The sequence below is a fragment of the Schistocerca gregaria genome, chromosome 4, assembly GCF_023897955.1.
Source record: "Schistocerca gregaria isolate iqSchGreg1 chromosome 4, iqSchGreg1.2, whole genome shotgun sequence".
In the NCBI taxonomy this organism is placed as follows: domain Eukaryota; kingdom Metazoa; phylum Arthropoda; class Insecta; order Orthoptera; family Acrididae; genus Schistocerca; species Schistocerca gregaria.
The window spans coordinates 675,938,060-675,964,817 of NC_064923.1; the positions used below are offsets into that span (position 1 = coordinate 675,938,060).

Below are 26,758 nucleotides of genomic sequence, written 5' to 3' on the forward strand. Positions count from 1 at the left end.
GTTTTCTGTTTCTTCCATCCATTATTTTTATTTTATTCATTTTGAATATGCACATCACATCGAAAATCAGTCTCTATGCTTCTACAGACAGTAAACAACTCTCATCCTTAAGAGACAACAACTTAATCATGCCATGACAAGAAGTTTACTCCAAGAAGATCAAATGTAATACAGGCGGCCTCAGCTCAGGGATCTTACAAAATATCTATCTTTTAAACATTCAAAGACAATTGTACAAAGTTAACTAGTTTTTTTACAAATATATCAAATTATTACTCAGAACAAATTATAGCATGACATTTATAATTTTAAATGTGATTACAATTTTGAATTAAATTGGAAGTATAAAAAATAATTATGTTTTCTGAGAAATAAATCTTGTGTTAATTCCTTCTTTTATTTCTGTTTATGAAAATATAAGACCATTTTAGTCATATTGCCATAATTCACTAAACACATAATTGTAATTTGTATATTCTTGGATCGTCTTGTAAATTTATCTGTATCGTAGTCTATAATATGTGATGAAGAAAGGTGCCCTGATCAGCCCCATTACACTAGGAACCAAAAAATTCTGAACTACTTGTACCAACCTCATGTCTGTTCTCGCCTCTTCTCTGCGCTGTTCATGTGCCCTAAGTACTCTATCTTCTCTAAGGGACAATGATATTTTTCTGTACTTAATGTAGGTTGCATGGCATGTAACCTGTTCAGGACCTCTTTCAACCGTTGTATGTGCTCTTTCATATTCCTTTAGAATACCGTTCTATCATCAAGGTATATTAAGCATTGCTGAGGTTTCAGCCCTCTCAGTACTCCATCCAGCAATTGCTGAAATGTTGCTGGCACATTCTTTAGTCTGAATGGCATCCTCCAATATTGCTAATGACCTCAGGTAACTGAAAACTCTGTGTTCTGCTGATTCTCTGGCATTACTTATGACTAATGATACCCACCCCTTAAATCCACAGTAGAGAAGTATTGACGTTCTCTCAAATTATCAGTGATCATAGTGATATCGTGTGGGGTAAGCATCACTTATCATCTTAACAATTAAGATGTTGATAGTCATAGCACTATATTTTTAGAAGTATTTGCTGAAATTTTGGGCACTAAACTGACAGCTGCTTCCCCCTGCCCCCCTAAGGACTAGTACCCTCCTCTATTATTTCATCAGCTAACTGCTGGTAAAAGAAATCCTCCATAACTGTTTGTAAATGTTAAAGTATATGATATGATATAACTGGATAGATAAAAAATTCTACCCGCCAAGTAGCAGCAGGAGGAAATGCATATGAAAGCTAATGGTAGTGAGTAGAGGGATTTGTTGTCAATCTTGTAGGAAATATTTTCACTAGGGGGGATGCAGTGGGGACAATAATGGCTCTCTCCTGCAGAGTATACAGTAGGAACATTTTGATTGGGGAACAGGAAAGGAAAATCTGTGCCTTCAGGCACATTTGGAGGAATCAAGGAAGGAACTGATAAGGCTCAAGGAAAATAGGGGTCAGGAAGATGGTTGGGAACTGGCAGCTGGTAGGAGGATAGGAAGAAAGAGAACACAATCTGACAGTTTTATCATCAACGCCAAAAACAGGTATCTACCACCGCCAAACTTAAGTGGAGAAGAGCCTCAGGTAGAACGAGGAGCAGAAAATGTGCGCACATTTCAACCGGGACCAAAAAGTGTAGGTATGTACAAAGTGTTAGGAAGAAGAAAGTGCTGCTGCTAGGTAGTAGCCATGGGCGAGGTGTATTCTCTCAGTTACAGGAAAGTTTAGGGACAGCATACCAGGCCACCAGTATTTTCAAGCCAAATGCAGGGCTAAGTAACGTGGCAGAGGACTTACGGTCTTTATGTGAGGACTTTATTAAAGAGGACCATGTGGTGACAGTGGGTGGTGCAGAAAACAGTTTGGAAAGGGATGGGGGGTATGACATAGTTGGTGACCTGGACAAGATAGCTTCCCTGACTCATGGCACCAATGTACACTTTATTGAGTTCTTCCGGTGTCATGATTGGCCACACATTGTTGGAACTGTGAGGCCAATCAATGTGGGGTTAGGGGTGGCTCTGAGGGCAGCCTGTGGGACTATCAGCAGACGGGGTTTCACTAGGCATGGCCTACTCCCAAACAGGACTGGGAAGGGAAGATTGCTACACCTGATTCATGAAAGTATAGGGGAGGATCTTGGGCCACACATGAAATTATCTAAATTCTCCACATTATTTAAACTGAACTTTGAAAAGGCACTCCCAAAAGTATGCATGTTTGCATCAACATCTCACAAAAACAGATGGATAACAGCAGGTATTAAGAAGTCCTCTCAAACACTTAAATAGGTACCTCAGTTCCGTGAGAATGAATTGCAGTGATACAGAATTCTTAAATTTCTATCATAGATACAAAAAGATCTATAAAAAGGTGCTTATTGCTGGAAAAAAGTCGTTTAATGACAAAATAATACGTAATTCAGAGAATAAAAACAAATCAGTCGAGGATGTTGTAAAAAAGGAAATGGGAGAGGCAAACAAATGCAGAATAACATACTGCTAAGGGATGGGGATAAGGTAATAAATGATACTCAACACTTAGTAAACTACGTAAATGAGCATTTTTCAAATATTGCAGAGAAGTTACAGCAAAAATTGCCCAAAACAAATGTAACACCTATAAATAATGCTGCACTAAATACAATGAGGTTACTTCCAACCACAGAGATTGAAGTCAATAAAACTGTTCAAAAACTAAAAAATAAAAAGTCAGTAGGCTTAGATGAAGTACCAATGTGTGTACTGAGACAATGCATAGAGATTATACAAGGCACTTTAACAAATATAATAAGAATCCTTCACATTAGGGACATTTCCAGAGCAGTTAAAACAGGTAAGAGTTGTACCTTTGCTTAAGAAACGTAATGCAAAAGACATAGACCTTTGCTTAAGAAACGTAATGCAAAAGACATAGAAAATTACTGGCCCATTTCCCTGCTCTCACCATTCTCAAAAATAATAGAAGCAATTATGAAAGACAGATTAATGAATTACCTGAATAAATACAATCTTTTAAGCAAATGACAGTTTGGATTCTGAAGTGTCAAAAATACGGACTCAGCCATAGTAGAATTCACAAAGGTCATGCTTGATGCTCTTGACAAAGATAAGTGTGTTGCAGGCATATTTTTGGATATTTCTCAGGAGTTTGATACAGTTGACCACAAGATTCTAGTAAATAAATTAGAAGCATTAGGAATAAGAGGGATAGCTAATGACTGGTTTCGATCATACTTAGCAGATAGAGTACAAAGAGTAGAGATAACACATACTTCAAATAGATCCAAACATTTAGTAAAGCACTTATCAGAAGAACCAAAATACATTAATATAGGGGTTCCGCAAGGTAGCATATTAGGACCAATACTATTCCTGATATACATCAATGACCTTCCCAGTATTATTATTCATAGTGAAAAAATTCTCTTCACTGATGACAGCAATATTATAGTCACATAGAAAACAAGAGAACTCCTTGCAGAGAAAGCAAATGAAACTCTCAAGGAAGTTTACGATTGGTCAGTAAGCCATAAAGTGACACTGAACGTAAAGAAAACTAATGACATGAATTTCAGTTTAAAGAGGGAAAATGGCAATGTTAAATTAAATGTAGATAGCACCTCTATAGATTGTGTAAGAAATGCGAAATTTCTAGGAATGAATATTGATTCTCTGTTGAAGTAGTGTGAACACACAAAGGTACTAGCAAACAGAATGTCATCAGCATGTTATGCCCTTAGAATCCTATCACCAGTGTCTTTTAGTTACATACTATTCATGTGTACACTCATTTCTTAGCTATGGCATTCTTTTTTGGTGAACAAATGCACAAAATATGAACACAATTTTCAAACTCCAGAAAAGAGCCGTAAGAATCACAACCAAAAATGATAGTTGAGCTCATTTTAAAGATCTGTCCAAAACACTGGGGATTTTAACTGCTCCGTGTGAATACACTTACCAGTCAGTTGTACACATCAAAAATAACATTGGTAATTAATGCACAAACAGTTCTGTGCTTGACCTTGGAAGAAGAGGTAGACTCAACTTACATTTGCCAAGAAAAAATAAACAAAACTCAAACCAGCATTTTCTACCAAGGAATAAAACTGTACAATAAATTACCAAAAGAAATTTAAAAAATTGGAAAAATACACTTATTTAAAAAGGCAGTTAAAAAGTACCTGTCATGTAATACCATTTCATACATTGAAGGATTACTTAGATAAAACAGAGTAGGGGTTTGGTAAAAAAAAATGTTGTACAAATAAGTAATGATTACAAAACATTCCACATAACACCTACACACTGTGATTTTTTCTTTCTTTTTTGCTTTTCTAGAAAAACTTAACCGCAAGCTATGCATAGTTCCTCCTCTTTCTGAGCTCAACATCTCACTCATTATAGAGGGATGCTGACTCAGTTTTTCAGGATAGCAAATGGGAAGTTGTGGTACAGAAAATGGCCCAGAGATTAGTGTGTGTGTGTGTGTGTGTGTGTGTGTGTGTGTGTGTGTGTGCGTGTGTGTTTGTGTGTTTAGTGGGTGAGGTGTTTTAAAACGATGTGTGTATAATGTGTGCAGTGACTGATAGTGAGATATGAGTGAACAGTGTGGCATTACATTATTTAAAAAGTCATTTGTAAAAAAAATATTGTATACTAGGAGTAAATCTAAGAGGGGGATTGTCTCTAACTAGTAGCCTGTAAATGTATGTGTCTATGAATAAGCTTATTTTAAATTGGTCTAAACTTGTAAATACTTTGACATGCCCTATATCCTTGTAAAAAGAGATCTACGGATGAATGAAGCTACTACTACTTCTACTAGGTGTGCAAGCTTTCAGTGCCCGTGGCTCGTTCTTCTGGCAGAAGGATTGAGAGGTGAGGAAGAGGGAGGTTTAGGAAAAGGGGAGAGTTATGTAAAAGTTGCACAGAACTTGGGTCAGTAGAGACTTACTGGATGGGATGAGTATGTTGCACCAGTGCAATGGCCAGATTTGTGGGGCAGTTGGCTGTGACAATGGCCTGATGTTGGACATCAGGATATGGGAATGTGAGGGCAGCATACGTATTGTCAAGGTTCCAGTCAATCACATTAGAGCACTACAAGCAAGGATTGGTGTGCTGTGTGCCCCTTCACATCTGTGCCTACTCTCCAAAAACATGGAATGGGCTCCTAGCAACATTCTGCATCATCCCACACTGTTAGTCTGGGACTAGCAGCAGCCAGACTAGCAAATTGTTGTCTTATGTTTAGGCTGCCATTAGCGCCGCAATGCAAACGGTTGTGTTTGGTCAGGTGTCATGGTAGGGAAGCATAGAGTGCTGATTAATGGTATCACATTGTGTGCAGCGCTGAATTGACCAACATTACAGTAACTACACAATTGAATTGATCGTTTTATGTTGCAGTCAGGAAGATGTAACATAGCACCCACAGCTATGGCATAAATCAGTTACTGAAAAATTTATTTACTGCTAAAGCTCACTTTCATGTGACATCATTATAAGGTGATGCATTTCTCAAGTTTGTTGATTTGTAACCAGAAGATACACAATCTGCTGTAAATTTTATAATTTTTGTTATGGACTGAAGACTCAGATGTGAAGTCAAGCCGGCCGCGGTGGTCTCGCGGTTCTAGGCGCGCAGTCCGGAACTGTGCGACTGCTATGGTCGCAGGTTCGAATCCTGCCTCGGGCATGGATGTGTGTGATGTCCTTAGGTTAGTTAGGTTTAAGTAGTTCTAAGTTCTAGGGGACTAATGACCACAGCAGTTGAGTCCCATAGTGCTCAGAGCCATTTGAACCATTTTGTGAAGTCACGATCATACACGAAATTTGCTGTATTTAGGTGGATTACTAGTTTTGTCTAGCAGTCTATCCATCTTCAGATCATAAAACATTCTTGATTATTGTTGGTACTATTACAGTACACACATCATTAAAATCTTTCTTAAAATGACAACATCCACACATGACATAATTAAAAATAGTGTTTCATTATCTGTGGCTAGTGTAATTGAATGATAGTCATAAAACAAAGGCATTATGTTGTTACAATGTAGTAACTGACACAGTCAGTATTTACACTATTTTGTAACAGCTGTGTGAAGCCATAATGGCACCAACACTGATCAAGAATGTTTTATGATCTGAAGATGACTAGATTGTTAGCCAAAACTAATGAACTATCCAACTAAAGAAGATTTCACATGTGATCTGAACTTCATTGGTTTTCAGCCCCTAATATAAATTAAAAAAGGATATATTTGTGTCACATTTTCATTGTTAAACATGTGAGCTACCTCTTTTTTGATAAGCAATACACTAATGCTCAGTTCACGGTACCTGAGCTCCTCAGCCAACAAAAGGGACTGATTATGTGCTTACGAGGTTTGACAAATGTACAATCTGACTAATGCGTACTTGTTATCTTAGTCATGGATCACACACTGTCACTTCTATGCCCTGCTGCTGTGCTGGCTGAAATTCAGTAGGTTACCACAAGTTATTTTGCAGTTGAATGTGGCAAGTTTGTAAATTAAATACAAATAACACTGATTAATGGTAAATAACTGCAACAAATCCCTTAGGATTGTAATGGTATTGGTATGCAACCCTAATGATTTAAATTTTGATGAATTAATTATTTTTTCATTGATAAAAAACACAATGGTGACTGAATTGTGACATTACAGGAATGACTACCTTAATAAAAGTATGGAGGTATAGCTTCAAATAAACTGATGGTAATAGCATATGCGCAGCAAAGTTTGTGTGTATGTGATTCTGGTGCAGCAGATTCCCTTAGCACCAGTAAAGTTTTTCAGTCTAATCAGTAACATTATCTAAATCAATGAAATAATTTTAGACTCTGCACTGCTCACTTTCTTAGTCATGAAAAAGAGTTACAAATTGCTGCCAGATCATAATATCAAAGCCTTAGTAATTGTACTAAGTCCTTACAAAAACTAAAGCATTGAGTGGCCAACTTGCCATCCCGTTTCTGTCACTTGACTAGCACAAATCAACTCGAACAGAGCAACTTGCAAAAGTTACAGTCTCAGAACAGAATGTGTTCAGCACATCTGCACCCCACCTTTTACGCTCCTAAGGGCACATCAAACAACAACAAATTTAACAAAATGATCCAGCATTTTAGTTAGAAGTAACTTATAAGTAACAAACATATACTGTGAGGTGCACTTCTCTTTAGCAGTCCTTTGCCAACCATGTGGGATAACCTAAGCCTACTGGTTTATTTATAAACGAAGTAATTATGTACCATGCACACATGTGCCACCACTTATTACAATGGAACTGTATTTTTCTGTACAAATTTCAGATTAACATCGCCTGCTCGTAAGGAGCATCTTTTGTGCTCTTTCCAATGGTGGTTTCAGATAATGGATAAACTGTACCAATTTTGAATGACTTGTGTCTTTATTAACAGTCAACTGAATATGTAATTAACTAATAAGTGAAGCTGAGAACTATACATATGACCAATTTCCATATAGGAGAAGGATATATGTAAAACATGCTGCATTCATTATGAGTGTATGTGCAGGGGAATTGTTATCCTGACACATTTGCATAACTATTTATAATAAAATTGCTATAATTTAGGCTGTATAATAATGAGCAATGTGACACAACCACTGACTACATCTGATTCCCTCACCTGTTGTCTGATAGCAGGGCAATAATTACTCTCAGTGCATTTCCAAGCTGTTAATTCATCTGATACAACTTCTGTAATTTTTTAGTATAATTATCATTCAAGTCGCTGTATCCCTCCATAGAACTATAATGTAGGAATACAGGTGGCCAGGAATAGCAGAGCAACCAACTGTCATCATCAGAGCTCTGCACAAGGGCAAGTGATTAATCTGCACCTGTATCTGTAAACATATTTTTGCTCAACTTCAATCAGTCCTGAAGTACAATCCAACATCATAGTCCAATCTCCACAGCAATATACTTCAATACTAAACACGTAATAGGAGAGGCAGGACACGATGTAGTCTGTTCTTTGGCCAATAACTAAGTGATCAGAACCCTTAGCTGCAATGGGGCTGTCCTTTCTGCAGTCTGCAAAGGTTGCTCATTTTACAGCTGGTGGAAGAAAGATCCTGTGGGCATGCATCACTAATTGTAGTGTTGTCCTGCATGATTGCTGTTGGCATCTACCAGAAACATGTGATGTGTCACCAACTATCGACAGGCTCTAACTCCAGTGATATCAACTGCAGCAACACTACACAAGCAGCTAGAAATGACCATGTCTAGTTTACAATTACATTAGCAGTGGTCCATTTCTATTTCTATTTTCATTGTTATGATCCTGTTGTTGCTGGTTATCATTGCCACAGTTTCATGGTCATAACCTCTGTCCATTCTTAGTTATCACTGCCACATTTCCAGGGTCGTATCCTCTGTCTCTTCTTCTAATGGTTTCTGTTTATCTATCTTGATTGAAACCCCCCCCCCCCTCCCCTCCCCTCCATACAGCGACCAGTGATGCCTTCTTCGCTAAGATTTTGCTATCTATCTTGATTGATCTGCTGTAATAAGCCAATTCAGAAATATGGTAAGTGCGAAATGCAATAACGTCTCTGTCAACAAAACTTTCAAGTCCAGCCACACTTGGTACTCCTGTACCACCATGAACAATGGCTACGGTAAACCATCCGTTACCATGACCAAAGGAATCGTTTATATCTAAACTAAAATTAAGTCTACAACTGACAAAAACAGCAGGACCATCCAGCAGAGCTTGTGCAGCGACAGACTTCACTGGAATTCGATTCTTCTTGTCTCCAGCTGTTGTAGCGAATTCGATGTTTTCGATGGTCTTGTACACTGTTTGCCTCCTATTGTTGTTTTGATTACAAGCATATCCATTTTTCTCTCACCTGTTTCTCTCTACATTCTCTCAGTGTGGCCCTCTACTGTATGATCTTGCATGAACAACCAAAAATTCTTTGAAATTGTTGTATGGTACTGTTAATAATTTTTCTCTAATTTCAAAGAGCATTTGGCTGCCAGGATCCTACAAAATATCGACTTGTGGCATGACTTGTTCCCAGTAGTTTGCTAAATTCAGATACTTCCAAATCAACTGTGAAGCAGTGTTGCTTGATGTTATGTTGTTCCAGATCAAAAACCTCTTCAATGAGCTTTTCTTGCATTCCTCATGAGCAACTTTATGTTACTTGTAATGCAATGTGTCTTTCCATACAATCTCTAACAAATCTGATTTTTTTGGTTTTTGTTCCAGTTTTGTGGCACTACACTGAGTTAAGATTTTTATGAAACTTGGTGTATTAAAGAGTAGCGAAAGTGGCAGCTGAGAGGGGTAGGTCAGTTCTTCCATTCCTCATCTTCGCTGCATTTCTGAGTGACAATGAGAATGCCTTTGGTTAGTCCAGCTTGCTCTGACTCAGCTCTCACTGTTACCACAGGGTCGTTTCCACCATGGGTGCTGTCCGGCTATCATCATAAGAAGCACGGCTACCAAATAAACACCTATCATTAAGAGGGTTTATTAAGGCAGTACTGCACTTTATTCATGCTGCTTCTGGTATATCATGTTGCTACGCACTATTCAGTGTTCATTTGTTTTTGCATTACATGAAAGAGTATGTTTCCAAAGACAGCAGTAATTTTCACTGGGTGGTATTGCTGTTTTGGTTTTTAAGTTAAGATGACTGAGTTTCAAGACACACAGAGCCAAACCAAGTGTGTTATTTACAAGGTATACAACTTTCATTGTTATCTTAAATACAGTGCCAGAAGAGACCACGGACTACAACAGCAAAAGCATGTGGTGTTTCATTATGAACCATACAGAGAATATTTGCTGAAGCACAGGCAACAGAAGCCTGTGGTCAAGAAATGAAGTTTCTGTGTCCAAAAAAAAATATTAGTGAAGTAAGAAATGATGTAAACGATTCCCAGAAAGATGTTGGTGGTGGCACAGTATAGAAAGGTCATGACAATGGCCATTTCCTACAAGACAATAGATAGCAAATTTTTAAACAACAAGATAGTTTTCACAGGGGGCCGGCATTCAAGTGGAAGACTTCCGAAATCCTTTTGATTTAGGTACAGAAAATGCAACGACGGAAGATGCCTTCTGATAGAGAGATCTGATATTGTAGCAGCTACAGCTACTTTTCTGAGAAAAATACACATCAGAAAAGAAAATCATAATTGCCCTGTTATTTATCTCAATGAGACATGGCTCAATCAAAATCATTTCAGAAAGCACATGTGGCAGAATTTGAAACACAATGGAAGACTGAAAGTAGAACTGCCAAAGGAAACTTATTGTCTGTAATGCAGGATCATCTGAATATGGCTTTATCAAAGGTGCAGCACAAATACTTACATCCTGTAAAGCCAGGGATTGTCATGAAGACATGAATAGTGATGTATTTAAAAACTGGTTTTTAGATTTATCGCATAGTTCAATAGAAGGTTGTGTGATTGTCATGGATCATTCAGTTATCATTTAAGAAGAAAGAAGAAAAATCTTCATTTACAGAGGAGGAGGAAACCGTGTAATTGCTAGAAAAGATAAACATTCAGGCTACAATACAAGAAAGAAGAAAAATCTTCATTTACAGAGGAGGAGGAAACCGTGTAATTGCTAGAAAAGATAAACATTCAGGCTACAATACAAAAGCAGAAAAGTTAGAGGAAGTCAAACACCACAAACACCTTTCTAATCAATGTGAATTTCACAGCTTAGCAGCAGAAATGGGGCAGGGGGTTGTGAGGTTGCCTCCTTACCACTGACAATATATCCCAATGGAAAATTTGTGCCCCTAGTGAAAGGAAAAGGCACAAGCAAAAATTCCACATTCAGATTGAAAGATGTAGAGAATTTACTTGACAAAGCAGTTGATGATGTCACAGTGGAAAACTGGATGAGATGCATCTGCACGAGAACAACTTTCTGAAGGAAAGGATCCGAAAAAATGTCATTGACAGCATTGTCATTGTTTCAAATGATTCCTTGGATTGTGAGTCTTCAGAACAGGACAACTGAACAGCAGTCTCATGGGGATGACCAGATGCCCTGTATTTTCTGCTTTGTACTGAATTGTTAATTGTTCAATAATCAAAGCCAAAATAGCACCATAGTTTAACAGATAAGTAGTAATAATGTATTTGGCAGTAATATACTGTTTAAAACATGCTAGAAAGCGTTGATATGGAGAGGAGTTCCACTACAGTATTTTCTATGCATTTTCGTGACATAGTTTCACAGTTATAATAAATTGTTGAAAATAAGTCATTGCCCACTTCTGATTCAAAATCATTTCATTGCACTGCCTGCCAACTTTAAGTACCATATTGTCTTCAAGTGAGTGCCATGGGATGCACTTAGCGTACATGTTCCAGAAAGTGTTGCCTGATGGCGTAGTTTGCTGTGGTTGGCTCGACACATGTCAACTAAAGGCTAACTTAGGTGTGCAGCAAGGACATGAGTGATGCAAACATACGGGAAAGGAGGAGGGGGTTTCCATCTAGACTTACCCCCTCCAGCTGCTACTTTTGCCCTAGTATAAGTGTATATTGTGTCTTTTTGGGTACATCTACATCTGCATGATTACTCTGGTATTCACAATAAAGTGCCTGGCAGAGGGTTCAACCGTTCCACTCTCGAACAGTGCTCGGAAAAAACAAGCAGTTAAATTTTTCTTTGTGAGCCCTAATTTCTCTTATTTTATCATGATGATCATTTCTCCCTATGTAGGTGGGTGCCAACAAAATGTTTTCGCAATTGGAGGAGAAAACTGGTGATCGAAATTTCATGAGAAGATCCCGTCGCAACGAAAATGCCTTTGTTTTATTGATATCCACTCCAATTCATGTATCATGTCTGTGGCACTATCTCCCCTACTTTGTGATAATACAAAAAAAGCTGCCCTTCTTTGTACTTTTTCGATGTCATCTGCCAGTCCCATCTGATGCAGATCCCACACCGCACAGCAATACTCCAGAAGAGAGCAGACAAGCATGGTGTAAGAAGCCTCTTTAGTGGACCTGTTGCACCTTCTAAGTGTTTTTCCAGTAAATTGCAGTCTTTGGTTGGCTCTACCCACCACGTTATCTACACTCATGCTCATAAATCAAGAATTATAACTGCAGAATGTGGTGCCACACAACATGGCTCTACACAAAACTGGTGCTAATAGCATAGGCACATAGGGAATACACACGACACAGACCTGTAAGTCCATGGTATTGGTGATAAATTGAGAAACCTGTCCCGAAACACATGTGCTACAAAATGTCACTGTTTCCTGCACATGTACGCCAACATCAATATGGGATATGATCACTATGCAAAAGTACACAAGCCGCACAATGCGTTGGCATACTCTGAATCAGGTTGTCGAGGAGCTGCTGGGGTATATCCTCCCATCCTTGCACCAGTGCTTGTCGGAGCTCCTGAAGTGTCGCAGGGGTTTGAAGAGGTGCAGCGATACGTCAACCGACAGCATCCCACACATGCTCGATGGGGTTTAGGTCTGGAGAACAGGCAGGCCACTCCATTCACCTGATATCTTCTGTTTCAAGGTACTCCTCCATGATGGCAGCTCGGTGGGAAGGTGCGACCCACTGCACCCCTGAAAATGCAGACATACTGGTGCAAAATGATGTCTCGATACACCTGACCTGTTACAGTACCTCAGTCAAAGACATGCAGGGGTGTACGTGCACCAATCATAATCTCACCCCACACCATCAAACCACGTCCTCCATACAGGTCACTTTCAAGGACATTAAGGGGTTGGTATCTGGTTCCTGGTTCAAGCCAGATGAAGACCCGGTGAGAATCACTGTTCAGACTATACCTGGACTCATCCGTGAACATAACCTGGGACCATTGTTCCAATGACCATGTACTGTGTTCTTGACACCAGGCTTTACGGGCTCTCCTGTGAGCAGGGGTCACTGGAATGCACCTTGCAGGTATCTGGGAGAATAAAACATGTCTGTTCAGTCATCTGTAGACTGTGTGTCTGGAGACAACTGTTTCAGTGCCTGTGGTAAGATTTCAAGCAAGGCTATCTGCAGTACTCCATGGCCGTCTGCGGACACTGATGGTGAGATATCAGTCTTCTTGTGGTGTTGTACACTGTGGATGTCCCGTACTGTAGCGCCTGGACACATTTCCTATCTGCTGGAATCGTTACCATAATCTTGAGATCACACTATGTGTCACACAGCGAGCCCATGCTATGACCTGCTGTGTTTCACCAGCCTCCAGTCGCCCTAGTATTCTACCCCTCATAATGTCATCAATATGTGTTCTTAGAGCCATTTTTAACACACAGTCACCATTAGCATGTTTGAAAATGTCTGCACACTTACTCGCTGCAGCATACTCTGACATGACATGCACCAACACACCTCTGCGTATGTGGACTACTGCCAGCGCCACCGTGCGACGACCGCAGCTCAGATGAACAGCATGGTCATAACCCAAGGTGATTTAAACCCGCAAACCGCCCACTAGAGCGTTGTTTCACCATGTATCAGCAATATCCTTAATTTATGAGTATGAGTGTATGTGATCATTCCAATTTAGGGTATGTGTAATTGTAATCCCTAAGTATTTAGTTTAATTTACAGTCTTCATATTTGTGTGACTTATCACATAATTGAAATTTATCAGATTTCTCTTAGTACTCATGTGAGTAACTTCACACTTTTCTTTATTCAGGGTCCAGGGTGTATACAGCCCGGGACAACTGCGAGATCGGGAAAAACCCGAGAATTTTTTCATCCGGGAGAAAACCGGGAAAAATACGGGAATTTTTTAGAACTCTGGGAATTTTTCAGAGTTTTAGTTCTCAATTAATTTTTTGTAATTTAATTTTGATTGCTAGCAATTGATAGTCTAACAATGAATATTACTCTTCCTCACTGCTGCAGAATTATATTGCAGCTATAAAACATAAACAAGAGAAAAAAAATTAAGTAAAACTTAAATTGCAAAGAAAATGCACCATTTACAACAAAACAAGCTGTACACGCAAACGTCTGCCAACAACAAAACGTATTAAACGCATTAGGACGAAAGATTATGCAGTACTTCATAACAGCAAACTGCTTGCGATGAGCGTGACGTCACAATTGATTACGTTAACTTCGTTAGAGAAGATGTCAGTCGCGCAAGAACTGTACATTCTCACGCTTCTGGCTACTTAGAAGTGTGGCTGTAGCAAGCACCCAGATGCTACCCGGAAAATTTTTTCTGGCACACAGTGTTTACATTTAGTTATTTTGCTGTTTCCTCTTCGTTTACAGATCTCACGTCATGAAAACAAAACGAACTTCTGTGGCAAGGAGCCATCAATTCATAGATTTCATAGGTAAAATAGATTCACATGATTATGGATGACTAAAATACGTTATTCATTTCAGTTTTATTTTCAGGTTTTTAACAGTCGAGCATTAATCACCTTACAGAACGGTGAACTTATTTTCGTCTGTTTGCTAAAGAAATTTGACTGTTCTAATCTTTTCTACTGAGGCAGTCAGTTTATTTGAAACGAAGTGTTTGTTCCATACTGTTGGCTAGTTTCAACTGTTTGCTGGATTTCAAGAGTACGTTTTCATCTTCTGGCACGTATGGAATTATCGATAAAATGAAATGAGAGAATGGCCTCTATTCGGGGAAGTTCGGCCGCCAAATGCAAGTCTTTATTTTATTCAACGCCACGATAATAAAGAACCAAACACCAGATAATGCAGTATTGGCACTCCAAGAAAATTTACGTCCAGAAAACCACACTGAAAAGCTTAATGTCAGGTTGGGACCTACTTCATTGTGAATCTGGACATACAAATGTACACTTTAAGTGGAATTTGGTATTCTAGTATGGTTTACGAAATTCCGATGCTCTTGGATTATTGTGTGATGTTCTGTTTCTTTTACTACGTTATGTAAGTTCTCTTAATGCTTTAAATGCACGAACATACAGGCTGCTCACAGGCAGTAACAACTGTTTTCTGGTGGCCAGTGGCAGCTGAAGAAACGAACCTGTTTCTAATAGCTAGCGGGAAAATATTACAAATGGTGGTTTGAGAAGCGTCAATGTAAATATCCTTTTCCGCAAGATGAATTATGTTACGTATGAGAATGTGCGATGAATTTCTTAAATCATAGACCGTTTGACTGTCGTTTAAAATTTTACTGGCGAATTTGTGTTATGTATCTTAAAGTGTAACACACGTAAAAAAAGACCAGTTGAAACCTTAATTTTTCTGGTGGCTAATTGATCTTTGAGACCGGTATTATATGTGAAAGCGTATCTTCCCTTGCAGCCACACTTATATTTTAATTTAAACCATTAACTTTTTCTTCTCATGTGTTCGTGCTATTTAACAGCGGTGTTCTATGCTCTGAATACCTGCTTTCATTGGCTGGCGAGATCACATGGCATGAGCTATGATTGACTTACAAAGCACATCGCAAACTCGATTTCAATGCTTCGGAAACTAACTTGCCGAGTTTGGTGGAAATTCAAATTTATACTTTTGTAATATGAAAATATGCAGCATAGGCCTACTTGTTGCTGTATATAACTTTCTTTCCCCGCTCGCTGTCGTTTACTAATATGCTGGGAATTTCAGGCCAGTGTATGAAACCTTAACCCGTTAAAGGATTGATAAGTTTTACAGCTCTGAGGGAATGTATCCTGTCATTTAACACGGAAAAAGTGTATTTTCGTCCGGGAAAAAATGTATTTTATGCTGGCAAATCCGGGAATTTTTTTTCCTTGTCCACGTATACACTGTGACAGTCAATTGCCACTTTTTGCGCCACACAGATATCTTATCTAATTCATTTTGGTCATCTGAGGACTTTACAAGATGCTAAATGACAGCATCATCTGCAGACAATCTAAGACAGTTTCTCAGATTGTCTACCATGTCATTATATAGATCAGGAACAATAGAGGGCCTATAACACTTCCTTGGGGAACACCAGATTTTGCAATAACGATATTTTCTGAATCCGTGCTGACTACGTGTCAATAAATTGTTTTCGTCAAGGTACTGCATAATGTTCGAATACAGTAAATGTTCCAAAACCCTACTGCAAATCGACGTTAGTGATATGGACCTGTAATTCAGTGGATTACTCCTTTCCGTTTTGGGTGTTGGCGTGACTTGAGCAATTTTCCAGTCTTTAGGTACGGATCTTTCTGCGAGCGAGGGGTTGTATATAATTGCTAAATATGGAGCTATTGTATCAGCGTACTCTGAGAGGAGCCTGACTGGTATACAATCTGGATCGGAAGCCTTGCTTTTATTAAGTGATTCACACTGCTTTGTGACGCTGAGGATGTCTGTTACTATGTTTCTCACCATGGCAGTTGACCTTGATTGGAATTCAGCAATATTTACTTTGTTTTCTTTGGTGAAGGAGTTTCAGAAAATCGTGTTTAATAACTCTGCATTAGTGGCACTGTTATCAATGACTTTGCCGGCCGCGGTGGTCTCGCGGTTAAGGCGCTCAGTCCGGAACCGGTGACTGCTATGGTCGCAGGTTCGAATCCTGCCTCGGGCATGGATGTGTGTGATGTCCTTAGGTTAGTTAGGTTTAAGTAGTTCTAAGTTCTAGGGGACTGATGACCACTGATGTTAAGTCCCATAGCGAAAATAAAAAAAAAATCAATGACTTCACCGTTGTTATTGCGCAGTGGAGGTATTGATTGCGTCTTGCCATTGGTGTGCTATATGTATGACCAGTATCTCTTTAGGTTTTCTGCCAGATTTCGAGGTAGAGTTTCATTGCGGGAAGTTACTGAAAACATCTCGCTTTGAAGTATGTGCTATATTTCGAACTTCTGTAAAACTTTGCCAGTCTTAAGTTTGGCATGGTTTTTTCTCTGCTGCTGCTACAGCGATCTGATCTGTTTTATGTACCATGGCGGATGAGTACCAGGACTTACTAATTTATGTGGTATGTATCTCTCAATTCTGCTTCTACTATAATTCATGTATGTATTCCTTTCTCGCATTTTCATGTGTATCTACACCATGTGATCAAAAGTATCCGGAAACATGGCTGAAAATGACTTACAAGTTTGTGGTGCCCTTCAATGGTAATGCTAGATTCTATATGGTGTTGGCCTACCCTTATCCTTGATAACAGCTTCCACTCTTGCACGCATACATTCAGTCAGATGCTGGAAAGTTTCTTGGGGAATGGCAGCCCATTCTTCAGGGAGTGGTGCACTGAGGAGAGGTATCGATGTTAGTTGGTGAAGCCTAGTGTTCCACAATATCCCAAAGGTGTTCTATAGGATACAGGTCAGGACTCTGTGCAGGCCAGTCAATTACAGGAATGTTATTGTTGTGTAACTACTTCGCCACAGGTCGTGCATTATGAACAGGTGCTCGATCGTGTTGAAAGATGCAGTCGCTATCCCCAAATTGCTCTTCAACAGTGGGAAGCAAGATGGTGCTTAAAACATCAATGTAGGCCTGTGCTGTGATAGTGCTATGCAAAACAACAAGGGGTGCAAATCCCCTCCATGAAAAACGCAACCACACCATAACACCACCGCCTCTGAATTTTACTGTTGACAATATACATGCCGGCAGATGACACTGACCGGGCATTCTCCATTCCCACACCCTGCCATCAGATCACCACATTGTGTGCCGTGATTTGTCACTCCACACAACATTTCTCCACTCTTTAATCGTCCAATATTTATGCACCTTACACAAAGCGAGGCGTTATTTTGCATTTACTGGTGTGGTGTGTGGCTTATGAGCAGTCACTTGACCATGAAATCCAAGTTTTCTCCCTCCTGCCTAATTGTCATAGTACTTGCAGTGGATCCTGATGCAATTTGGAATTCCTGTGTGATGGTCTGGATAGATGTCTGCCTGTTACACATTATGACCCTGTTCAGCTGTCGGTGGTTTTTGTCAGTCAACAAATGAAGTCGGCCTAAGCGCTTTTGTGCTGTGCATTTACCCTCATGTTTCCACTTTATTGTCACATCAGAAACAGTGGATGTAGGGATGTTTATGAGTGTGGAAATCTCGTGTACAGACTTATGATACAAGCGATACCCAGTCACCTGACCATGTTCGAAGCCCGTGAGTTCCGCAGAGTGCCCTATTCTGCTCTCTCACAATGTCTGATGACTACTGATGTCACTGATGTGGAGTACCTGGTGGCAGTAGGCTGCAGCACAGTGCACCTAATATGAAAATTGTATGTTTTTAGGGGTGTTCGGATACTTTTGATCACATAGTGTATTTGTATTCCAATAACTTCTACAATGTGCACATGTGTTCTTGCGGTGTATTCTTCATACTCTTCCTGGAAATCATTGTGCAGTTTATTGGATTTTGCATTTCTCCACTTTCAGAATTTCTTATCCTGCATTTCATGCCATATCCTGAATTTGGCATCAGACATTTTTATGAACTGTTCACCTTTTTGCTCTACCCATGTGTCAAATTGTGGCTCTATCAAAATTTTCATTTATGGAAAATTCTCAACAAAATATGATTGTTCATTCATACCCGAGATCTTACCAGCACTGCATCACGTCCAGCATCATTAAGTCACAATTGAGGCAGGTGGTGTTGAGCATCCCCCAGCATTCAATATTAGGTTCTACACTCTTTTCAATGTACATAAATGATATGTCATCAGTTTTGTCCTACTGCAAATGTCCTATGTATGCTGATGGCTTCTACTTTTATCTAAGTGCAAAACCCATAAACCTGAAGACAGCTATTAATAATCTCAATACCAACCTGTGTGGTTCATGGTGTGGGTTCATGTAGTCATGCCCTAGTTCATGAACCACGGGCAACGTATGAGTGGCCAAGTAAGTGGTCCTGACAGTCGGGATACCAGGTACTTTGGAATAAGGCTGGGCATCTCGTACATATTCTGAGTCGTGGTCACCTTTGTGCTCATACGGCAAAGACTACCAAATCCACTGGCTAGTCCCTCAACCGTTAGGGGTAAAACTCAATGGGACTCGGGGCAAGTAAGGCTAGCAACCTGCTTCCCCGATACTTTAAATATGATGCTGGCAACAATCAGAGCAAAATGCCTTGGATCTTTGGAGGTGACGGAGTCCCACCTCTAACTGACAAACCAGGGACTCCTAAGATACGACTTGGCAAACAAATGGTAATGAGATGGGGAGCTATTAATATCAATGGGGGCTACCCTGGGAAGAAGGTAGAGCTGGCAGAGGCTGCAAGTAAGATGTGGCTGGACGTTTTAGCTGTTAGTGACATTCGGGTAAGGGGTGAGAAAGAAGAGGAAGTGGGAGAATACAAGGTCTACCTGTCAGGAGTCAAAGCAGGTATAGCACAAAGGGGCATAGGGATTTACATCAGGAAAGAAATGGAACCCAGCGTAGTTGCAGTAAGGTATGTAAACGAACGACTGATGTGGATAGATTTGACAGTGTCTAGCAAGAAAATTAGGACCGTGTCAGTATATTCGCATTGTGAAGGGACAGATCAAGATAAGATGGATAGTTTTTATGAGGCACTCACTGATGTAGTTGTTAGAGTAAAGGACAAGGACAGTGTTCTGCTCATGGGTGATTTTAATGCCAGGATTGGAAATTGAACAGAAGGGTATGAAAAGGTTATGGGTAAATTTGGAGAGGATATGGAGGCCAACAAGAACGGGAAACAACTCTTGGATTTCTGTGCCAGTATGGGCTTACTAATCACAAATTCATTTTTTAAACATAAAAACATTCACCAGTATACTTGGGAAGGCAGGCGAACCAGATCTGTCATTGACTATATAATAACAGATCAGGAATTCAGGAAGGCTGTGAGGGACACACGTGTATTCAGGGGATTCTTTGATGACACTTATCATTATTTAATCTGCAGTGAAATTGGGATTGTGAGGCCGAAAGTGCAGGTGGTCAGGTCCATATGTAGGAGGATAAGAGTGGAGAAACTTCAGGATAAGGAAATCAGGCTCAAGTACATAACAGCGATCTCAGAAAGGTAGCAGTTAGTTGAATGTAGTCAATTACAGTCATTGGAAAAGGAATGGACAAGGTACAGGGACACAGTACTAGAAGCGGCTAAAGAATGTCTTGGAACAGTAGTGTGTAAAAGTAGGATGAAGCAAACAGCTTGGTGGAATGACACAGTCAAGGCAGCCTGTAAAAGGAAAAAGAAGGCGTATCAAAAATGGCTACATACTAGAACTCAGGTAGACAGAGAAAGTTATGTTGAAGAAAGAAACAAAGCCAAACAGATAATTGCAGCATCCAAGAAGGAATCTTGGGACGACTTTGGAAACAGTTTGGAGACTATGGGTCAAGCTGCTGGAAAACCATTCTGGAGTGTAATTAGCAGTCTTCGAAAGGGAGGTAAGAAGGTAATGACAAGTATTTTGGACAGGTCAGGAAAACTGCTGGTGAATCCTGTGGATGCCTTGGGCAGATGGAGGGAATATTTTGAAGAGTTGCTCAATGTAGGTGAAAATACAATCAGCAATGTTTCAGATTTCGAGGTAGAATGGGATAGGAATGAGGATGGAAATAAAATCACATTTGAGGAAGTGGAGAAAATGGTCAATAGATTGCAGTGCAATAAAGCAGCTGGGGTGGATGAAATTAAGTCGGAACTTATCAAATACAGTGGAACGTCGGGTCTTAAATGGCTACACAGGATCATTGAAATGGCCTGGGAGTCGGGACAGGTTCCATCAGACTGGACAAAAGCAGTAATCACACCAATCTTTAAACATGGAAACAGAAAAGATTGTAACAACTACAGAGGTATCTCTTTAATCAGCATTGTGGGTAAAACTTCTCAGGTATTGTTGAAAGGAAAGTGCGAGCATTAGTTGAGGACCAATTGGATGAAAATCAGTGTGGGTTTAGGCCTCTTAGAGGTCACGACCAGATCTTTAGCTTACGGCAAATAATGGAGAAGTGTTATGAGTGGAACAGGGAACTGTATCTATGCTTTATAGATCTAGAAAAGGCGCATGACTGGGTTCCTAGGAGGAAGTTATTGTCTGTTCTATGAGATTGTGGAAGAGGAGGCAAACTTTTGCAGGCAATTAAAGGTCTTTACATGGATAGTCAGGCAGCAGTTAGAGTTGACGGTAAATTAAGTTCATGGTTCAGAGTAGTTTCAGGGGTAAGACAAGGCTGCAACCTGTCTCCACTGTTGTTCATATTATTTATGGATCATATGTTGAAAACAATAGACTGGCTGGGTGAGATCGAGATATGTGAACACAAAATAAGCAGTCTTGCATATGCGGATGACTTAGTTGTGATGGCAGATTCGATTGAAAGTTTGCAAAGTAATATTTCAGAGCTAGATCAGAAATGTAAGGACTATGGCATGAAGATTAGCATCTCCAAAACGAAAGTAATGTCAGTGGGAAAGAAATATAAACGGATTGAGTGCCAAATAGGAGGAACAAAGTTAGAACAGGTGGACGGTTTCAAGTACTTAGGATGCTTATTCTCACAGGATGGCAACATAGTGAAAGAACTGGAAGCGAGGTGTAGCAAAGCTAATGCAGTGAGCGCTCAGCTACGATCTACTCTCTTCTGCAAGAAGGAAGTCAGCACCAAGACTAAGTTATCTGTGCACTGTTCAATCTTTCGACCAACTTTGTTGTATGGGAGCGAAAGCTGGGTGGATTCAGGTTACCTTATCAACAAGGTTGAGGTTACGGATATGAAAGTAGCTAGGATGATTGCAGGTACTAGTAGATGGGAACAACGGCAGTAGGGTGTCCACAATGAGGAAATCAAAGAAAAACTGGGAATGAACTCTATAGATGTAGCAGTCAGGATGAACAGGCTTAGATGGTGGGGTCATGTTACGCACATGCGAGAAGCAAGGTTACCCAAGAGACTCATGGGTTCAGCAGTAGAGGGTAGGAGGAGTCGGGGCAGACCAAGGAGAAGGTACCTGGATTCGGTTAAGAAAGATTTTGAAGTAATAGGTTTAACATCAGAAGAGGCACCAATGTTAGCACTGAATAGGGGATCATGGAGGAATTTTATAAGGGGGCTATGCTCCAGACTGAACGCTGAAAGGCATAATCAGTCTTAAATGATGATGATGATGATGATGACCAACCTGTGTGCACTATCAAAATGGGTATGGGATATGGGATCAAATATCAACCCATCCAAAACCCAAGTAGTACTGTTTGATCATTCTAGGCTCATTAGCCCTAAATATCAGGGATTCCTAACATCTTTAACCCTAAATGGGACAACTTCTCTCCTTCAGCAGAAAGTTAACAAGTAATAAGAGGTCAAAATCTAAAATGGATAGAGCACATAATTGTAATGTGCAAGAAGGCAGCAGCATCTCTCCATGCCCTACAAAAATATAAAAAGTTCTTCCATTTGGACCTGAAAATGAAATTTGTGCAAATTCTTATATTTCTGATTATTGATTATTGTTATCCTGCCGGCCGGAGTGGCCGAGCGGTTCTAGGCGCTACAGTCTGGAACCGTGCAACCGCTACGGTCACAGGTTCAAATCGTGCCTCGGGCATGGATGGGTGAGATTTCCTTAGGTTAGTTAGGTTTAAGTAGTTCTAATTTCTAGGGGCTGATGACCTCAGATGTTAAGCCCCGCTGAAGCTTGTGTTTCAATCGATGTTACTGTGCCAGTACCACTGTCTGATGGTACTAACACTGCTAACAACACAAACCTGCAACTCACAGATGAACATCACTCCTATAAAGTAGGGTATCCATATGGTAAATAGTTTTCCATCTAGAGTGGCTCAAATAGGAAAGGTTTAATTCTAACCATCCTTTAGAAACATTAGTAAATGTAACAGCTGCTGTTATGAAAGGCTGATTCAGTTTGTAAGTGTGGTTATGCAATTTTATGCATGTACACATTATGTTTCACAGTTTGCTGTAATTCTGTTATAAATATGTCACATTTGTTTAGTGAGCAAGAACTTTTGGAAGCTCAAGAAGAAGAATTGCTGAGTAATTCATCTCACACCTTTTTTTGGTAGGATAATTGAGGTGTCCAAAAACAAACTGCATCAAATCCACATTTTCTTTAAAATGAGTTGGTGCTACCATTTTGTTTCTACCCAAAAACGTGCCTGCAAAAAATCCTATAGTTACAAAAGTCAGTTTATCCACTTCTGGTTGTAAAGCAAAATTGAGTGAATCCACTGTGTGATGGAGTGGCAGAACCTGGTGAATCCTTAGCAAATGCCATTGACTAAGAAGGTATGAAGATGCAAAACTCACTTTGTACACATTATGTATTTTGTCTGAATAATGCTGCTTTTCTAGCTTATTGCTTCAAGAACTTAAGTTTTGAGCCTATGTGTGGCAGTTTCATTAAGTTGTCCCAACTGAATGCCACCACGAAACAAAAAGCATTAAGATATTGCCAGTTAGTTAGCCATATGGTGCATTATTCTTGGCTCGATTTGTTTGTGAGTGCATGGAGAATGTTTATATATTATCATTGGATAAAATAGCAAGTAAAATATGAAGAGTACTTTATTAATTCCTCCATAATCATGGATGTTAATTATGGAATGCGTGTATAACCAGGTACAAAAGGTAAAGCCCATAAAAGATCAGCAAATCCTTCTGACTGCAAGAGGAACAAAACAAAGTGCATGAGGTAAGATTCAAACATCAATCCTCATATTTTGTGCTATTTCTCTACAAGGAAATAATAAGAACTTCATTATCAGCATATCTGTAAACATTTATTTATGCTGCAAGTTGTTACTTTCATCAGGAATTGGTCAACCTGGCAAGCATCTGGGCATGGACATTGGACGGGCTGGTTGGTCTTTTTCTTGAATGGGACTCTGCACTGGAGACCTGCCTCAGCCTTAAACACTTCACGACTGTGATAGCTCATGATGTGTGGGTCACCACAGTTCTTGCACTTGGGAGGGTGCATCTTTGGTAGCAGGCATTTCACACATGCCTCAGGGAAGTTACAATGGTGTGCCACATGTTACAGCCTTTGGCACTGGAAGCAGTGGGGTAAGCCACTCATGATCCATAGGTGTTTGATGGTGGCCTGAGTGTCGGCCACCCTCTTCACCGAAGAGATCGTCTTGTTCTCTTCATTCTTGTTAGCAATCACCAGGAGTGATGGTGACTGTTTCTGTGAGTAGATAGATTTGATGTACATCATTGAACATACACCAAATCCAGTGTCATCCAATGCTTCCTCTGGGAGGTCTAGATCTACACTTTTTGAGAAATCCTTGAAGGCTGCCTTGATAAGATTGTCTGGGGGAACAGCATAAGTGTAAAAAGGAAGTGACAGCTCTGCTGCCTCATCTGTGACCTTCCTGAAATCTTCAATATTTGAGAGGTGGACTTGCACATTGTCGTTTCCTGCTTCTCTCACAGTGAAAACAGCTGCAGTCCACTGTTTGAGGCACTCCAGGAATCCTTTGTAGTCCTTAACCTGCATGATGCTGGGAGGAAGTCAAAGCTCAGACTGCCTGGCAGGGATTGTCGGATTGGAGCTTGCCATGTCTTCTGTTCATTTGCTTCCACCACTTGCATGGCCAGCCTCTGCTGCCAGTGGTTGATCCTAGTTGGTGACTGGGGTGATGGTGGTCACTTCGGTGGCCAGAAGTTTTGGTCGAATGGAAAAGGTTATCAGGTCTAAAGTCACAGTTACCATACCAACTGAGTGCATTTAAATGTTCAACAATCACAGAATAGTTTTCCAGCTAGGAATAGGTCTCACAATCAGTGTTGGTAAGATGCAGTTGCTGATGCCATAAAACGACCTAGCTAGTGGCACTTCAGATTTGGGCCTATGTAAAGTATTGTGATAGCCAGAAGTAAACTTGGAAACATATTATTAAGAGGCGAAGCGACCTACAGAATGGACACTGGTGAAGGGAGAGGGACATGCAGATGAGGCAAATGTTATCCAAATTTGAAGAGCTTTCGAGGAAGCAAAAGTGAGGGACATTGATTTCCTGCTAAAAAATCGTTTTGGACAGACCTGGGAAGTAAACAAAAACCTTTGTTTCTACAGGAATATAATCTGTGCTGTGAACAATGTAGAGGAGGACATTTTAACTACTACCAAACTTTTGTTAAATGTCACATACTTTGTAATCACAGTCAGATGAAATCATTAAATCATTTTCTTCTTTTCTTTGTACCAGCATTAAGGTGTTTTTTTTCTTTTGCAGTTATATTATGTTAATATATGCACTATTAAATCATTTTCTCCTCTCCTTTGTACCATTATTAAGGTATCTACTTACTATTTTGCTATGATAGTATGTGCACACTCTTCTCTATGTTAGTGAAACTCTGTAGATCCTTGGGAATGGATACAATACTTGGTGAATCCAAATTATTATAGGTTGTAAGTAGTAAAAGGAGAGCTGAAAATTTCAGGGATTGTCAGAAATATACTCCTTAGGTAAACATAAACCTACAATCCAAAGGAATTTTGAATATCTGTCCTACAAAGGAAGTAAGAAGTTTTTCATGTTTCCTGAAAAAAAAAAGTTCTGATGTGTTCACTGCATTTTGCTTTTGGATGTCTCATTTATACTTTCTGTCATAATTATTTTAAACTTTGTAATCTATCAAAGAACTAAAGAAAATATGAAAAATAAATCTTGTAGCATGGTAGTGTGTGGTACGGTTCAAGACAGATCAATTACATATGTGCCGTAATGCTTTAAACAATGATGTAAATGGCTGGTTTTCTAGACCTGACATTCTTCTAAGTGGCTGGTCTTCAAAATATTACTTGGAAAAGTAGTTACATTGATTTTGGTCTCGATGGCAATTTGCTTCCAATGTTTTGTGCTTTTTCAGGGCATTTCGAAGTGCTGCTCCTTGCAAAACATTTCATTTCATCGATGTTGCTTAGGTGATGCTGGCTGTGAAATGATATGCAACACTATTAAGAACTCACCTAACATACGGACAATAGGAATGTCTGGATGCAATATAAGTGAAAAAGGAGCATATCACCTCTACCTCTTACTAAAGGTAAACTGCTTATCTTATATGGGATTTGTTTAGAGACTTGTAATTTTAGCAGTGTTTGTTCAGAATTATTGTCCAGTACTGGGAAATTCTAGTACTGATCAAAGTTATTATGAAATTAATTGTTTTAGTAGAGTATATTTCCATGATACGTTAGTTTCAGAATCGGGTGGAAAATAAAGCACACTGTTTTTTTCTTTATACAAAATGCCATAAAGGCCCAGAGCCAAAGACAAATAGTTGTGTAAATGAAAAATTTGGAAAAAAGAAATAGGAAAACAAATTTTTAATTGTATACATGTTGCAGGAAAATCATATATTTGAACATCGGATGCTTGAATACAATGAAAATTATAATGAGGTGAGGTGTTCAAATCTGAGGTTTCAATGAGTAGGGAACTCTTCATCTTTCACAGTGTAAAATGTTGCTCTGAGACTGATAAGTTTTTTTGAAACCAGATTAAAGAACACATCATTCAAGAGACTGAGATAAAAACTAGAAAATAAACCAACTGGTTTGCAGCTTGTTCAGTAATTCATAGTGTTGCAATAGGGAGAGCATTTGTTCAGTCAAAAATTATTATTGCATTACCGAGCGAGGTGGCGCAGTGGTTAGCACACTGGACCTGCATTCGGGAGGATGACG

At 39.6% G+C, this 26,758-nt stretch overlaps 1 protein-coding gene across 1 annotated transcript in view; it reads left to right on the top strand.

Moving 5' to 3' along the window:
• Positions 1 to 26,758, top strand: part of LOC126266622 (centrosomal protein of 78 kDa-like) — a 234,705-nt gene that overhangs the window by 58,201 nt on the left and 149,746 nt on the right. Inside the window, exon 4 of the mRNA XM_049970973.1 lies at positions 25,939 to 26,115. Within this exon, the coding sequence (XP_049826930.1) occupies positions 25,939 to 26,115 (177 nt within the window). The remainder of the gene's footprint in view (positions 1 to 25,938; positions 26,116 to 26,758) is intronic.